The following is a 17,779-nucleotide window of genomic DNA, read 5'->3' as shown; positions in this document are numbered from 1 at the left end:
AAATACAGGAGGTCTTTTTACCGGACCATCATTGGAAGCATCATGAAAAACCAAACAAGTTTTTGGTGTGGGTACCTTTTCAAAATAGCTTCCGTTTCATTCTTCAGAAACTCAAATTTCTGCCAGTTTTTATACTATGTCCAACAAAAGTTGTTTACTTTCCGTGGTCATTTTAATTCAATGATGTATCAAATTACATATCTAAATTTAAAATTTTTGAGATGTTATTAGGTGCCCTATGGATCAAGCACAGCACACTTTTTTTTTTCTATTTCTCTTGTTTCATTCTTTTATTTCTAGGTGTCAATGATTAATAAGCATTGTATGTTTTATCTGAATGTGCAAGAACTTTTTATTAAATGGTGGTCATTTCGTACAGTGCTCCGCGCGGAAACCTTTTCTTGCGAAAGTTGTTTCTCCATGATTTTTTCAGTGATGTATCAAATTACCTATCCTGTCATTAAACAAATTCGGGTTATCCTTGTGATGATAGAAGACCTTGTAGGGCAGACATTATTCCATTCGATGCGCACTATGACACTTTTTGTTCCGTTTCTGGTGTGAAAGCTCTGGACATACATCCAGTATATAGACGTAGTGCTGAAGACGAACTTCTAATATACCAAGAAATAGAATTGGTCAAAGTAGAGAAAAACATTCACATATCGATACAGCTGCCAGAATGTTCACACATAATGTTTTTTTTTTTTTTCTCTCTCCACAGGAAAAGCCTATGTTTGGGAACAAGCTGTGAAAGTGTTGGAGAACGATTCTCGGGTGCGGTCGGAGGTTCAGCGTGTGAGCGGCGAGGATTTCAAAGTATGGCGTTGGTTGCCTTCAGTGTCACCGTTGCACGCTCGACGTAAAGTGTGGCAGGGTCAGGCGTTTGAGACGATGGAAGGAAGCGTCAACTCTTTACCCTGTAGTCCTACTCCATGCCTTAAGATACGTCATATGTTTGATCCGGAAATGTAAGTACTAAGTAACATCTATATCAGCATAATTACAGTCTTCCAGGTTATTATTATTATTATTATGTTATCTGGCTGAGGATCCACATTCACATTAAGAATGCGGAAGGCTAAGGTCAAATTGTGAAGGAAAGTTGAAAAATAATCATTTGTACGAAATGAGGTGTTAGTTCAGTTGGATAACAAATTATAATTACAGATAAGACGGAAGAAATACCGTATTTGTGCAAATAAGGCCGCACTTAAATTTTTGTTACAAGATTATAGAAAAAGTAAATCTCGAATATAGGCCGCACTACTAAATTTACGAGAAAGCTGTGTATTGCAGCTTTGGATGTGTGTATCACTCATCCATTCAAAGCTAGTGTAAGACAATTCTATAGAAATTACATCATGAACAAAGTAACTTCGTCGCCAGGAGGCAGTTTGCAACGTGCATTGTATTAGAAGTGTGCCATTGGATTTTGGCGGCTTGACGATCAATATCGAAAGAAATTTCCAGTAATCTTGAGACTAAAAATGACCTTCTTTGTGATAATGACTGAGCAGCATTCTGAATCGTCTGTCGAGGGTGAAAATCAGACGCTTCTGATGTTGAGATAGTGGGGAGTGATGTTTGATTTGGGTGGGTACAAACAAGCTGACTCAGTTTTGCTAAACAAAGTTGCTTTTTTAATTTTTTTTTTTCAAGAATGGTACTGTATATAAATATGCCGTGTATATTATATAACTGTATAACAGAGATACGTATTCCTGTTAATGAAAGTATTAGGTGTACATGTGTTATTTGTGCCAATGAAAGGTGTTAACCGGTACCCAATAAAGGTGGCAGTTTTTGTGAACAAGATAAGTTTTTCTGTTATTCTTGTCTTAAATTTATGATGGTTTACAAAAGTAACTGCAGTAACTTGTAATGGTATTCATTTGAATCCACAAGATACGTGTACATGTCATTTTGAAATCGACGATTTATTATCTGAGAAGAAAAATCTCGAAGAAAAATCTCGATTATAGGACGCACCATGATTTTTCAAGCCAAAATTTAGGGGGAAAAAAAGTGCGGCCAATATTCACGCAAATACGGTATAATAGATATCAACTTACGAATCCTCAGCAGCTTTATATATATATATATATAATTAATTAGAAAGTTTGTTAGTATGTTTTCCTGAAATATTCTGAAAACAAAATACGTAAACCAATATGGATCACTTGGATGCCAGGTGGCCTAACTTCAAAAAAGATGGACTAACATTTTCATTCGCTTGTATGCACTAAATTAGAAAACCATAAACTAGATAGTTATGATTTTCGTTGCTAAAATACCCAAAATATGAACTATTAAACTTCAAATTTCAGTTTTGGGATTAGTCCATTTGGCATCCAGGCGATCCATACGGATAGTAAGAGGGTGGATTGGAAAGTTCGTTGCCTGACCTACAAAATTAAATAAATAAATAAATAAAATAAAATATTTGGATAAGTTATGTTTTATTTTTCCACGTAATCCTCCTCGACCGACAAACATTTACACCACCTCTCCAGTAACGCTTCTATACCACTTTTAAAAAATGATTCCTCGAGCACTGCAAAATATCCCAGTACAGTACTTTTCACCTGTGCATCCGAAGAAAATCGCTGACCCCTAAAAACATTATCAGGTTTCTAAACAATTCAAAGTCCGAGGGGCCAGATCAGGCGAATAGGGTGGTGCAGCAACGGTTCAAATCCACAAGAATGAACTTCTGCCATGGATGCAAGGGACGTGTGAACACGCGCATTGTTTTAGTGAAACAACACTTTCCTTCGCAACATTCTTGGTCTTTTAAATTTGATTTCCTTACACAAACGTTGCAGAAAGGTGCAGTATTCAGAATTGACACACTTTCGAAGTCAATCAGGAGAATACCCTTAGCATCCCAAGAAATTGTTGTCATAACCTTGTTTGCCGATGAAACTTGTTTGGCTTTCTTTGGGACAGGAGATCCAGGTTGTTTCTATTACTTCCATTGCTGTTTTGACTCCGGTGTATAATAATATACCCATATCTCGTCCATAGTAGAGGTCTGCACGGGCTCGGTTCAAGCCCACAGGCCGGACTCGAACCTACAAACCATATGTCACTTCGGGCCGTAAATTTTTAAATATACAGCCATATTTCTCGGGCCTTTTCGGACCTAACTTTGTAAATATACTGTACAATGGTATTTATTTCATCGTTCTTTTTGGAGAACTTCTAAAGCTCAACTGCAGAATCAAATCTCTAATTATTTGAAATAAAAATACCATTTTGCGTTAATTATTGAGTTTCTGTAATTCAGACTTACTTCGAGTTCATTTGATTATCACACGAGCTCGAGCCTAAATGTTAAAATTTACTTCGGACTCGGGCCTTACGTTATCAATTCATGGGCCCGGGCTAAAAATTCCGGCCCGTGCAGACCTCTAGTCCATAGTCACAAATTTACCATTAAACTCCTCCAGATTATTTTGAAACAGTTCCAAGCAATCATGGGAAAGGGTGAGTCGGATATGTTTGTGTTCAACTGAAAGCAACTTGGGTACCCATTTCGCGAACACCTTAGAGAACCCTGATTCGTTTACGATGTTTTGAACTCGTTCATATGAACTACCCATAGTTTCAGCTGTCTCTCGGATTTTGATCCTGCGGTCATTCAAAATCAAGTCACAAATTTTATTGACATTTTCTGTAGTGATCGACATTAAAGGCCTGCCACTGCAGAGATCATCTTCAATGCTGTTTTTATCACTTTTAAATTAAGCTACCCACTTCTTCACGATGGAATAGGACGACACAGAGTCTTATCATGTCCATATGAACTTCCTGTGGTGGTAAGCCTTTTTTTATGCAGGTACTGAATGACAGCTCGATGTTCGATTTTCTCCGTGTCACAAATTTCCGTCATTTCCGCCGACTTAACATCTTATAAACTCCCCACCTGAAACAATAGAGAAATGAAATTGTAGACAATGACTACCAACGGATATAGCTATGGATCTAATATATACAAATATAAAATAATTGCTTCCTTTCTAGTCAAGCCACTAAGTTTCCAGTCCACCCTCGTAGAGCAAATAGAATAGCCTGAAGTTCGCTAATGTGTCTGTTACTTATGTCTTCAATTGAATTGTGCAAAATTTTACTGGAAATCTTTCATGCTAAAGAAACTAATATAAAAATCATTCAGTAAATAACTTGTGATAACCTTGGAAGCTTTAAATACAGAAATCACTAACTAACTAACTCTATGGCGTATGAAACCCGGAGGTTCAATTCCGCGTTCACAAAAGCTGTCCACTGACTTCTATCCTTAGCCAACTGGATCCAGTTTCTACTTTGTATTCCTATTTCGTCGAGATACATCTTAATATTGTCGTCCCATTTGCGCCTAACTGTTGCTAATGGTCATTTTCACGACCTACCAGACCTCATTTTCACTGGTAGGTCAAAATAACAGATTATCTCATTTGAAAGTTTTCGATCTGACATAATTCCTTAAGCCGTGGTGCTTGTGATGCTATGATCCATTTTACGTGTTGAATTCGCTAGAATCCATTTGTAGTTCTATCAAAAGCAATTTTATGACGACTTTTTATCGAAGAACCAATAGTTCCATACATTGGTCATCATATGATGAGTCATGTAAAAGTTGTTTATCCCATTCGTTTTGGATTCAAGGAGGGCCGAGGTGGCTCAGTGGTAGAGCGTTCACCTCTGGTGCTTGGGGTCCCAGGCTCGAGCACAGCCTCCGCCAAGTGAGATTTGTGGTGGACAAACACCGTGGGCGTGGGTTTCCTCGTTCTCCCGTTTCCTCCCATTTTTTCATTCCACCATTTCATTCATTTCTCATCATCACCGTCTCCTTTAGCCTAGCCGGCATAATCGTGGGACGTAAAACTAAAAAATTTCATTTCATTTTCGTTTTGGATTCAAAATGTGGACATTTTGTTCATGTGATGGATTCCAATAAGCTTTAAAAATATTTTAAGGAAAGGATACCGATAAATGTCAGTGTGGAAAAAATCATGATTTTTTAAAAATCATTTTTATTGATTTTTTTTATTTAAATCAATTTTTGTCTTCGTGTAATACAAGTCGCAAACTGAAGAAGAAACATTAGGAATTAGTATCTAATGTTAATTATGTCATTTAAGTAAACGTATTGGGGTTCAATTTTGAATTAATCCTCTATCGTTAACCTATTTCAATCCCAAGCAATATTTCTTAAGCATTAAGGACAAAGTACAGTAACGTTTATCGACATTATACTTTTTTTTTTTCACAAAAGCTGCTGATTTTTGGTAGGGACATATTAAAAAATTAGAACTGTTTGCGACACGAAGTACTGTACATATAAAATTCATAAATTTCGCCTACAGTTATAAAATCTTAAAAAAAAAAAAGTTGCTGCGAGGGGATTGGATCCCTCTAAATACGCTCCTATTATCTGGGAACAGACAGACAGACACGCACACAAAGGAATTTTTGTCTTAAATGTCGATGGTGATCTCCCTGGTGGAATAGTTAACGATTTAAAAACCCTATGTTACGAAGAGAAGAAAGCAGGATTGGCCCGTTACCCGGTGAAAACAGGATTTTGCTTATTATCCTCTGCATAACACTCGTTTTCATACTGTGCTGTACATACATTTGAGTCTCATTGTACTATGATTATTATCTTCCGTAATCGAAATAACAGAACAGAAAAATGATTTTACTTTATTTTCACCTAAATTAATTTATTTCGGAATTTGATTTAATTCGACGATTTTTATTTAAAAAAATCAAGTGATATAAATCAATCTACCCTGATAAATGTAGATCTCTACTTAGACTAAGGAGCTTGAGCTTAACGTCTCTTTCAGCAGCTAGGCTATATGATTAGATTAAAGAGGTTACTACCTTATTAAACATGGCGATTCGTCCTGTGCAAGTTGAGGTATTCTTTGATAATGTCTTCATCTCGTAGCCATACTTAAAAGAATTGGAAATTAAGTTATTCAAAGCAACCGGTATAGTATTAGAATGAAGAACTGTGGTCCCCGCAAATGCAATGAAAACAAGAAACTAAGGAAATATGTGCATATAGAATGACACCTTCGTAACCACCTTGGCATCCGACTATCAGACCCACTGACCTTGGGAAGAACTACATACCATGCAAGTACAACAATGGCATGGCATGGGAGGCATGGATGTTATTGATAGGAAGCTATCCAGTTACAAACGTCAGCTACGTGTTGTAACTTATTCTTTAATGTTCTGAATCTAACAGTTGTTGCAACTTGGAAAAATAATACGAAGAACTTCATGGAAAGAAACTTACCTCCTTCCTAAATAAATGAGAAAATCTGCTGTACTTGTTCTCCAGAATTCACGAACATACGTAAGTCCAGGCCCCTTAGTTGTTATCACAAGTTACATGCGGCTGTGGTTCCAAGCAGGGTAGAAAAAATCATGATTAAAAAAAAAAAAAAATCATTTTTGTTGATTTTTTTATTTAATTTTTTCCCTTTAAATCACATCTTTTTCTTGTGTAATCCATGTCGCAAACTGAAGGAAAACCACTAGGAATTGAGTTAAATGTTAATTACAGGGGTGGGGGACATAAGTAGGCTGAGGCAACCGGGGCCCAGGACTCATAGGGACCGCCGGCTCTGACCTAAATAAACGGAAAATGTAAATACAAAATTGAGTGCGTGTGAAGATATTTGAAAAAAAAAAAGAAAGAGAAAAAAGAAAAGAAAAAGTGGTGGTGACACTTTTAGAAATGGGGATGGATATTTTATTCTCATATGTTATTATTCTTCCCCCACACACGCCTGCTTGCAACGTGATGTTTTGTGTTTTTCTATGAAGACTGTTCCGCGACAGTTATGTTGCCCAATAATTGACCAGCAAGGCATTACTTGGCTTGGAGGCCACATAACTCCTTTTTAGAGCTCTAGGGGCGGAGGCAATTATAAATAAATAAAAGGAAATTATATGACCTACATTTTAAAGGTTCTGAGGAGGGGGCCCGCGGAACCTCGTTACGCCGCTGGTTAATTATGCCATTCAAGTGCAAACTTCCAAGTTGTCAAAAGTGGACAAACTTGTTAGAATAACACTAAGACTACAGAAGCTGAATACACAACAAGTGAGAACCAAACTGGTTATTTTCTTCCGGTGGATGACGAGTTTTCGGGTGAGTTACGAATCTGTGTCAAGAAGAGACGAAATCGGGACTTTCCCTATGCTCGTTCAAAACAGGATTTCCTCTCTGCATGAAACTGGCGCTTTCCTGCTCTGTGCTATACAGTTGTCTCATTTTGTTTGCACCTCGCCTCACTCATGCATCATTTTTCGATGATCTTACGAATACTTTGTGTAGAATTGCTAACGGCAGGCCGTAAAAAAGAGTTGAGTTGATTTTGAATTTAACGTTCCTTTCAGCAGCGAAGCTATATGAGACGGGATCTACTGATTAACGTGGAATCCAAACCACATGAGCTCCCACCGAGAATCAAACACGTGTCTCCCACGCCAAAGGCCGTAAAAAAGACTGTATGGATTTTATTCCTTCGTATTTCAAGTACAGAGAAACGACGCAACAATAGCAGATGCAGTACACATATGAAAGAGTATTAAAGAAGAGTTGAACGACCTGCTTCAAAATAAGGAGAAAATAAAAGTAGTATGAAAGCAGATACAAAAAAGTTCTAACTCCAGCCCACTTCTTGGCTTACATACTAGATCTATGGCTTCAGAAGCACGATCTCACTGGAGAAGAGAGTGATTCCGGTATGTAGTTTGCTGAACAGTCATGCAGTGACACTTCGTTCTTGCTTACATTAATTAAATTTCAGGCTAAAGCCAAGCCATTTTCAAGTGTCATGCTTTCGAATGAAGTATTACAAAGTGTGTCTGCAGTTGAATGATTTAATTCAAAAAAGAATTTTATCGATAATAACGTGCTACAGACAGTTGTTCAGCTTCTTACAGCCTCCTCTTCATCAGCAGGAATAGAACGAATTTTTTCCATTTTTGGAATGATACATTCAAAAAGTGCGAAATCGTTTAGGCACAGAAAAGGTGTCAAAGTTGGTCTCTTTGTTTAAACAAATGAACAAAGCATTAAGTTTTAACACTGAATCAAAAGTAGAAGAAGAAAAGTAGAATATAAACTAACTTGTTTTATGTCTGTCTGTGGTGTGCTATATTATTACGAAATGCAAAATTGTGTTTAATACTGAAAACCTATATTTTGAAAAATGAGAAATTCTCAAAATTTAAATAAATAATAGAAAAAACTTTATGACACCAGAAAGTTTTATTGTGTGTTAAGTTTTGCAAAATTCATACTTAGTTACTACAAATTCCAACTACAACTTTAAACAGTAAGTTTAAATATAATAAAGTATGGTTGTTGTATGCTTGAAAGTAACGGAATGTAATTTCGCTTAACGAGTAAAAGTAAGTTAGACCAGATTGATACGATTACGTACGTAGTATGAAAGTAATAGTTTTGAGGCTTATGATAAATTGATAATAGCACCTAGTAAGCAAAAACAGCACAAATGTTAGATAATAGCAAATGTTAGGCGTTTTTTGTGCACGTAAAAAGTACCAGTTTTTCATTTATGGTCATAATCTTATCAAATGTTTTACATCATACAGTACTAGTACGAATATTCCGAACATTAGACAGTATAATTATGTAAAGCATGTATAACAAGATAATAGTAGCAGGAGATTGAAGAGTAAGTGGCTAAGTAACGAAGCCTAAAAGAAATTTGTGTAACTAACGTGTATTAGTTGAAAAAAAATAGAAATACATGAAATTTTACAATACATTTTTGTACAGACTTTTTGAATTAATTACAAAATATATTGCAATTGCAATTAAGGATTTAGGCCAGACAATATTTGTAAAGCCTAAGACATAATTTGACCTTCTGAACTCCAACTGGTAACTATTCAAGTATTATAAAATATACAATCTAGCTGTTTAGATATTTTATCTTTGTTTCTTATGATATAATTTAGTACCTTCCATTATCGAAATAACAGAACAGAAACAGGATTTCACTTATTTTGCTGTAAATTATCATTGCAGAATTTGATGTAAATCTACGATTTTTATTAAAAAGAAAAATCAATTGCTTTGAATCATTCCACCCTGGTTCCAAGTCCCATGGAAAAGCATAATATGAGCTTCTGAGAAGTGTCAATGTTCTCAATTAGTAACATACTAATTCACATAGATAGAAAATAAAAAAATTACAATAATTTTTCAAAAATCTCCCAATTATATATTTAAGGAAAAGATTTAATTTTTAAAAAAGAATTTTTTTAAAGTTTAAAAATTATTCGGCAGATAAATACTTAACATTTTAAACTGCTTAACACTTAAAGTTAACACTAAACCATAATAGTAAAACAGGCCCTGGAATGATTTTACACAGTTAAGTTGTGCGTTGCTGTATTGCACACAGTAATTTCTAGATAAAATTAGTAAACAGTGGGAAGTTTCGGAGTGCTATAAACAAGTGGAGTTTCGGAGTGAAACAAGCGCAACTTATGATTTTTAACTGTGCTCTGGAATATCATACTGGTGCATCATCCACAAAATGCAGTTAGATCAACGATCCAATGGGAAATTCATTTTCGACGCACGCATAATTCCAGCCTGTTTTCGTTTCCACTACTTTCGCTTTTATCGGAGTTTCCTGTCCTGCATTAAGTGAGGGCAACTTACTACACAAATGAAAGGATTTTGGATGTTTTTATTTTAACTTATTTTAATAGCCAAAGAGGTTTATTTCGCAAGTGCTTATGAGTTTAAAACAGTAACCGATAAAGTTGAACATAGCGTATACATTGGATCAGTACTCAGTGGATGGGCAGATTAATTCCGTCTAACTCTTGATATTTACATATGGGATACGTTTATAGATACTAAAATGTACTTCCTACATTGTGCTTATAATGCAATATTTATTGTTATACCTTTATAGATACATATTTAATCATTTTCCATCAGTAATCATACATTTCTAATGATATGATTATTTGTCTCATAAATTGTTTATTCTTACCTGTCACCAGAATGATGCAGCAATTTGCGAACAATATTTATAGTATACGAGTTCAAATATAGTTTGTCTATCTCTGTAGTCAAAATTCTGTGAGGAAAATTTGAATACTTTTTTTCAATGCCAATACGAAATGTTCAAAGTTTTATAAAATAAGATTTTCTTCAGACAAAAAAGGAAAAAAATAAAAGTTGAATGCAGCTTTTGAGAGAGGGACACGAAAACTGTTCGGGGGGGGGGGGTTTGAAAGTCTGATCCATAAGACACCTCTGCTAGTATCCTTGTCTAAAAGTACATAACAAAGATTGGATTTCCTTATTTAGCAGTTTGCATTGAAATGAAGGACAAGAGAAAGGGGCGGTTAGAATTTGAGATTCAAGTTATCGTAAAATAATACTAATTTATTTGCATATACTCTGGAAGTAACGAAGTTTCATGATGTGTAATCCTTGTTCTAATGTTGATATTTTCATACTTTACCTGTAGGAAAAAAAAGTTATTTACATCATGTTGCTGTTCTATACCTTGCTTTTCGCCAAAAACCTTAGATTTTGGAACTAGGAAGCAAACAGATTTCTTCCTACTGACGGATTACTATCACGTGTTACATTAAATGGAGGAAACTGATCGAAGAGATCGATCATATTTCATATTGCGGGTTTGAAATATTGTGCAGGATGATACTAACGTAAACACAAATTCGGTGGCTTAATTGGTAGAGCATTCCTTTTGGGGCTAGCGCTCAAACAATGGATGCACGATATTGGTCTGAGATAAACACCGAGTGGAGGTTTTCCTCAAGGTTCGTCCGTTTCTCCTCCTATTCACATTCTTTTTGTTGTAAATGTCTTTGTGAATCAAGAAAACAAGCCAGTACATTCTGACTTGGGAGTGTCACCCTATTTGTACTGCATCAGTCCATAGCTTTAAAAGTTCTGCGTGCTCAAATGTGAATTCTACGATATAAGTGGGTCCGAGTTCAGGAATGAAACAAAGTAGTTTATAACTTCTTTTTAAATGATAGTATTGTAAAAGCAGAATTATTATGGTGCATTGAAAGTGTAATGACATACCATAATAGAAACTGCTGCTAAAGAGGAGAAAGTTTCACTTATGTTCCCGTACAGTGAGATTTTGGGAAAATGCAGCTCCAACGAAAAAAAAAAAAAAAAAAAAAGCATATACTTTAGTTTATGCATTATCACCATATTTTAGAAGTGCACTAATTCAGCTGTTGAAGGATACATAAATTCCCGATTCTGGAATACCTTAAAAAGGCAACTGTGCGCTCGTTATTTGACACAGGTGTCGTTGGTGAATTCTACCTTTTAATCGTTTCCACAGATTTTCATATTTTAACTTAAAAATGACGATTCAAATTTCAGTGGGTGCCCCTAATGTAAACTTTACATTTCTGCATAGCCTTTCTTCGAGCCAGATATCAAGACGTCGTCAAATGTTCCATTAATACTTGATATAAGAAGCTGTGGGTTATTTACTTTGCATGGAGCATTTAAGGCTGCAATTGAAAAATCTTTGTTTTATGTCCCACGTTATGCCGGCTAGGCTAAAGGAGTGTGTGATGATGAGAAATGAATGAGTGGTGGAATGAAGAAAGTGGGAGGAAATGGGAGAACCCCAAGAAAACCCACGCACACAGTGCTTGTCCACCACTAAGCTTACTTGGCGCGAGCTGGGATAGAACCAAAGACCTCATGAACCAGAGGTGAGAGCTCTACCACTGAGCCACCGCTGCCTCTAAGGCTGCAGTGGAAATAACGAAGTGGAGAATCGTTAAATTTATTTATAAGATCTCCACATAACTCATTTAAAGATAAGGGGCCGCGGTGGCTCAGTGGTAGAGCGTTCACCTCTGGTGCTTGGGGTCCCGGGTTCGATCCCAGTCCCCGCCAAGTGAACTTTGTGGTGGATAAACACCGTGTGCGTGGGTTTTCTCGGAGTTCTCCCGTTTCCTCCCACTTTCTTCATTCCACCATTTCATTCATTACTCATCATCACCGTCTCCTTTAGCGTAACTGGCATAACCGTGGGACGTAAAACTCAAAGATTTTATTTAAAGATGTTCCAGCAGCTCGTGGCGGTACACTTATAGAGGCTGAGAAAATTTCCTTTCATGTGATGAAACTCTCACATGTGACTAACGCTACAGATTCATGTTGCAGGGAAGATTTCTTAGTTCCTACTTACCCAGGAAGTATTGGGTAAATGTATTGTAATTGCATAATAAAACACATTGTATTTGTTTTTATAATTATTTTCCATGAAAATGGGATAGTCTGTATGGCTAATTACATATAAGGGAAATTTAAAAAATCTGCTAAACCGGGAAAAGTCAGAGAATTCTTTCCCGCAAGTTTTGTCGCCACCCTGCTATCTCAAAATTCGTACCCGGCTTTTATTAATATTGAAAGGGCAATAAAATTGCAAATTCTGAGCAATAACTAACACCATTAGCTGTTGGTCATCTTGTAAGAGTTTTTCACATAGAGCAGCCCAGCACTTTAGAATGTGTTTGCATAGCGGACCTTGCCTCACTTCCACCACCAAATTTTGTATGCGCCTAAATCAATTTTATGTTAACGTACTGTTGAAGCATTGTGTTTTAAATTCCCATCAACACCACAGAATAAAATATTTCTCTCGTTATTTATTAGAAAGTACATACCTCAAAAAATAACTAAAATTATGTACTAAGTCCACAAATGTCAACATAATCTGTAAAATATGAAAATGGAAAGAAATATTGTGAATTGAATGCAATAAGAAATTTCAGCTCTTCAACTTCCGTGCTCTTCAAAACTAATATGTTGCTAGTATAAAGGAATATAGTGATTGAAAAGGAAATACAGAGTGTAACAAAAAGGTACGGCAAAATTTCAGGGGTGGATTCCCTATGGGTGGACAAACAAAAAAAGTTCATATGACCATAGTTCGGGAAATGCATCGTTACAGAGTTACGGCCATTGAGCCATCTGACAGCGTAAAGTAGTCATATCCTTGACACCCTCAACGTGACTCAATTTAAACCTCAATAGCTCAGCTCCTAATTAAGCTAGCAAGATAATTTTTGGTATCAATGTCTTCCTGAAGGATGAAGCTTTCCACTCATATGCATTTTCATGGATGGATGCAGAGCCAAGGACAAGTTATCCAATTCATCCGGAATGTGGGTTTCGAGGAAGCCTCGATAGGTGTTTCCCATCAGCCTCTGTGGGAGTATGTGTGGGCCTAGTAAAGTGTCACCGACAATACCGCACCACACACTGAGAGCAAACTGTTGTTGATGTCTTCTAGGACTAATCGCGTGAGGATTATCGTCCAATTAAACATGTACAGTCACGAAAGGAAGTATTCTTCAGTTAACAAAACTTATTTTCCTAATAACTCAACAATAAATTAACCTATAGAGTACCGACTTCAGCAAGTTGTCAAGTTATAACTATTCTAAGGATAACAACAAAAATATTCAAATTAATTAATTTGTTCCCGAGTTATTGGCAAAAGAAAATTTGTTAACTGTCAAATACTTTCTTTTCCGTGTGTACATTATGGTAATTGAAGATGTCTGGAAGTATGACTGGCAAAAGTGTACTCGCGGCAGATAGTCGGCTCCAAAGACTGCATTTACTGTAGGTGATATGGATACAGACTCACTCGAGGACATATACGACGTACATACATGTGATTTACTTGTAGTTCATCCTTCAGGAATACATTGATACCAAAATTACCTTCCTAGCTTAATTAGGTGTTGAGCTATTGAGGTTTAAATTGAGTCACATTGATGGGCGTCCAGAATGTGACTATTTCTCATCGTTAGGCGGCTTAATGACCGTAACTCTGTAACAATGCTTTTCCCGACATATAGTCATATGGACTTTTTTTTACTTGTCTGCTCATAAGGAATCCATTTTCTTTTACCATGTATATCTCAGTTTTTGAGAAATGTTGATGGGATACAAATTAGTTCTAGTGTTAGTACTTCCCTTCGACTATTACGTTATTAGTTGAGTAAGATAAAGTATAGTTTAAACAAGCGAAACTAGGAACGTTTCTGTAATTGTTATTAATCATGAAGAAGCATTGGTAGGTACAAGGGAAGTTTTATGAAGGACTACTGGGAGTAAGAAGAGTAATGCTACTAGGAAGATAAGAATCAACGAGATGCATCAGGCTCATCCAGAAAGTAACTTCCCCAAAGCCCTTGAACAGAAACAAAACAGAATTGAATGGAAACATTTATTGTACTCCCCACCGGAATTCAGATATTTGTCATACGGTACCGTGGGACCAACTTGTCTATACCTGTGTCATAGAACGCGACTGCCTCAGATTAGAACCACTGTTTGACAACTTCCTCCTCCTCTCCGTCATTCTGAAAATGCTGACAGGAATCTCTTGAGGTGTAAGAACAGATGGTAATCGCTCGGAGCGAAATTCAGACTGTACGGTGGATAATTTAAAATGTGGCACCCGAACTACTGCAGGAAATTGTTGTCTGGCGAGCTGTGTGTGGGCGGGCATTATTGTGTAGCAGGACAACGCCAGTACTAAGCATGCTAGGCCGCTTGTTCTGAATGGCCCGTCTCAATTTCCGCAGTGTCTCAAAAATTTCATTACTACTCGCACTTCACATACAACAGGAGCTGGAATAGGAACGTCCATCTTCAACCACTACTGCGGCGCTACTGAGAGGACTAGGGAAGTTCCGCTGGCGCATGCGCAATGCTAGGTCCTTACTCTCTCACGTGCACGCAGTTCCTAGCTATGAGACGCGTTGGAAAGTTAGTTTCTGGTTACGCCTCGTAGTTGCACAGATAACGTTAGTTTTGTAAAAAGATATCTGCTGAAGGCAATAACATTCTACCGAAACGTTTACAGGTTGATAATCTTGGGTGAATGCTTTTTAGTGCATATTCAATTTGCATCCTATGATATAAAGATTTTTTTTTTTTTTTTTTTTTCGTTAAGTGATTTATCAGATGACACGAGTTTCGTAGCTAGCGTAGCGACCCAGATTATACCCAGTTCAGTCGTTGATTGTTATTCTGTGTAAACTTTTAAATGCAGATATATGTGCTGCACCCGTGTGTATTGTTGTTGTAGCAAAAGAATACGTAGTCTTTATTTCCTTGTACTGTTTATTCTATAACGATAACAAGGATTTTTATGATAGAATGTAGTAATTTTGATTAATAATTGTGTTCCGTTTTCCTTTCAGACTTTGCATATTTTCCTTTCAAACTTTGCATATTACCTTTGACATTACATGGATAGTTTTTCATTGGATTTGATTTCTTTTTTATATATACATTCTGCCATTAGAAAACCCAACCAACATGGAAAGAAGTACAACAGAGACTACATTTATATTGCAGTAGACGGGTAACACAGTGATTCAGTACTTTAGAATTCGCGTTTAATGTTTCACGAACATACAGGGTCTGTCGAGGAAGTATCAGGACTACATTCACGGAGTGGCTTAAAATTCTTCAAAGATCCTATTGCGTCAGTACATCGTTGCTACCGTTTCTCCTATATTTGGTACGCCTTCTTAAAGTCTGCAATTGGCATCTTCTGGCTCTGTTTCATCTGAGGGAGGAGAAGGAAGTCGTCTGGCGCCAGGTGTGGACTGTCAGGAGGCTCAGGCAACGTTGCCACGTTGAGCTTCGCCAGGAATTCCCTTACGCGTACCGACGTGTGACTTGACGCATTGTCGTGGTGGGGAGTCCAGGTATCGACGATTTCCCTCAGATTGGACGAACCCTCAATCTTCTAAATTCACATAAGTTGATCGCATATTGGTGGACAATCGTGAGCTCCATCTTGATTCGTGATGACACTACACAAACAACTGCTCACACGGCTCGCATCCCACCCCCACCCCTTCGCTTTTCCACGTAATTAGAAACACAGTCCCGATACTGTTCAGACAGACCTTGTGACATATAGTAAAATAGATTTTGTTCGTTTTTTATTGGGTCTTGCTCTGGTATTAGAAATGTAGATGTAGCTTTAACTTCTCTGTTCATTTTAAAAGTGCGATTTTTTCTAAAACTGGAGAAGTAATTTTGTATTATTTTTGGTACAGAGAGTACGGTGAGCAATGGCCAGTGCGGATTCAGGACGCGATTCTTGAGAAATGTGAAGGCGTGAAGATAATGCACATCGAAGTGGATCGATCTTCAAATGAAGGCTGTGTGTATGTGAAATGTGCCTCGCAGGAGGATGCCGGGAAGGCTTTCCGGGCCCTTCATGGTTGGTGGTTTGATGGTAGGTATATGTAGAGCTAGGATAGTTACAATGTTGCATTTTCTGAAAAAGAAGCAAGTAAAATAAGGATGGATGTGGATCAATTAACCTAGTTACGATTACACAAATCGATATAGATGTGTACAAGAAATCGCGGTGATATCTTAATTTCCGTGATCTGAATATTTCTCAAAGGATATGCTGCAAAATTTCCAACAAGTGCTTCGAAACCAGAAGCGAAATACAAATGAAAATGCGGAAATTTTTCGGCGTCGTTTAGTATTTTTCCATTTAACATATCACACAACCCATTTTTAGAGGCACGGTGGCGCAGAGATCGAGTGCTTACCTGTGATGCGAAGCCTTCCTAGTTCTGCCCTAGGCCGTGTAAACTTGTGTGGACGTAGTGTCGATAGATATTCGTGCGGTTATTTTGTTTCCTCCTACATTTTCATTCTCAGTTTGGAAAACCCAGGAAAACCTCATTCAGGATGGCTGGCCTGAAAAAGCTTTTTACACTTTTTCGACCGAGTGGTCCCACCACGAATCGAACCCAGGATCAATATTTCGTTTTTGTTAGTTATACTGTTAGGAGTGGAAATACGAAGTAGACGGAATAACAAGAAGTGCTACAATTTGTGCGAAGGGTCTGTGGTTTCATGCTCGCTTACGTGTTAGTATTATTTGGATTTTTCGTAGTGGCTGTGGATGAACACCATTAAACGACAGATTAACAGAAGTATCCAAGTGATAAATCTTACGCTAACTAGCCTGTTGTATCAGTTGGGATGCAACCACGACCAATTTTTTGTACTGATTATTTTCCAAACAGATACTCACCAGCCATCTCTGTTCCCTAAAACTATTTTAAAAAGTGACAGTTTATAAATACACGTAAGTGCCACTGAATTAGGGACACCTGATTAATAAGAGTTGCTGGTTCGTTGGACTTGAAAACTTGTCACGTAACGAGGCATGGATTCAACTCGACGAAAGTAATCTGGAGGTATGACTTGCCAAATATCTTCCAGAATTGCCTATAAAATCAAGCAAGGACGTCGGTGATGGATGATGTGTTTGCACACATTTTTTCCCAAAGTACTCCAGTGGTGTTCAATGAGATTTAGTTCCTGACTTCTCGGTGACCATTTTCAGGAAGCAGGAATCAGTGAAGTGCTTTTCAAATCAGGCGTTAGCGAACAAAAGTCGTAACAGGAGTGTGTTGCTTGTACACTCCATTTTCATCCGCATAAGGGGGCAAAAACAAGTGAAGTGATCGCGCAGCAAATCTTTGTATTTCGATGCATTGAGGGTGTGTGGTATATGTACAAAAGTCCCAAATATTGCCAAGAGAAAATATCCCAAACCATCAGAAGGCCATGATCTTTTACAATTCTGATACTTGTGATCTTGCATACTTGTAATTTCTGAGATAG

At 37.2% G+C, this 17,779-nt stretch overlaps 1 protein-coding gene across 2 annotated transcripts in view; it reads left to right on the top strand.

Annotated features, from left to right (window-relative positions):
- LOC145690857 (uncharacterized) overlaps window positions 1–17,779 on the top strand; it is a 109,487-nt gene that overhangs the window by 76,160 nt on the left and 15,548 nt on the right. The window contains exons 6-7 of one of the 2 annotated variants that reach the window (XM_081766222.1): window positions 725–971; window positions 16,183–16,364. In XM_081766222.1, the coding sequence (XP_081622348.1) occupies window positions 725–971; window positions 16,183–16,364 (429 nt within the window). The remainder of the gene's footprint in view (window positions 1–724; window positions 972–16,182; window positions 16,365–17,779) is intronic. The other variant, XM_081766223.1, reaches the window with a different exon arrangement.

Source organism: Thermobia domestica, chromosome 7 (genome assembly GCF_964235325.1).
Source record: "Thermobia domestica chromosome 7, izTheDome1.hap1.1, whole genome shotgun sequence".
Lineage (NCBI taxonomy): Eukaryota > Metazoa > Arthropoda > Insecta > Zygentoma > Lepismatidae > Thermobia > Thermobia domestica.
The sequence above is the reverse complement of the archived record's forward strand: the minus strand, read 5'-3'. Positions and strand labels throughout refer to the sequence as shown.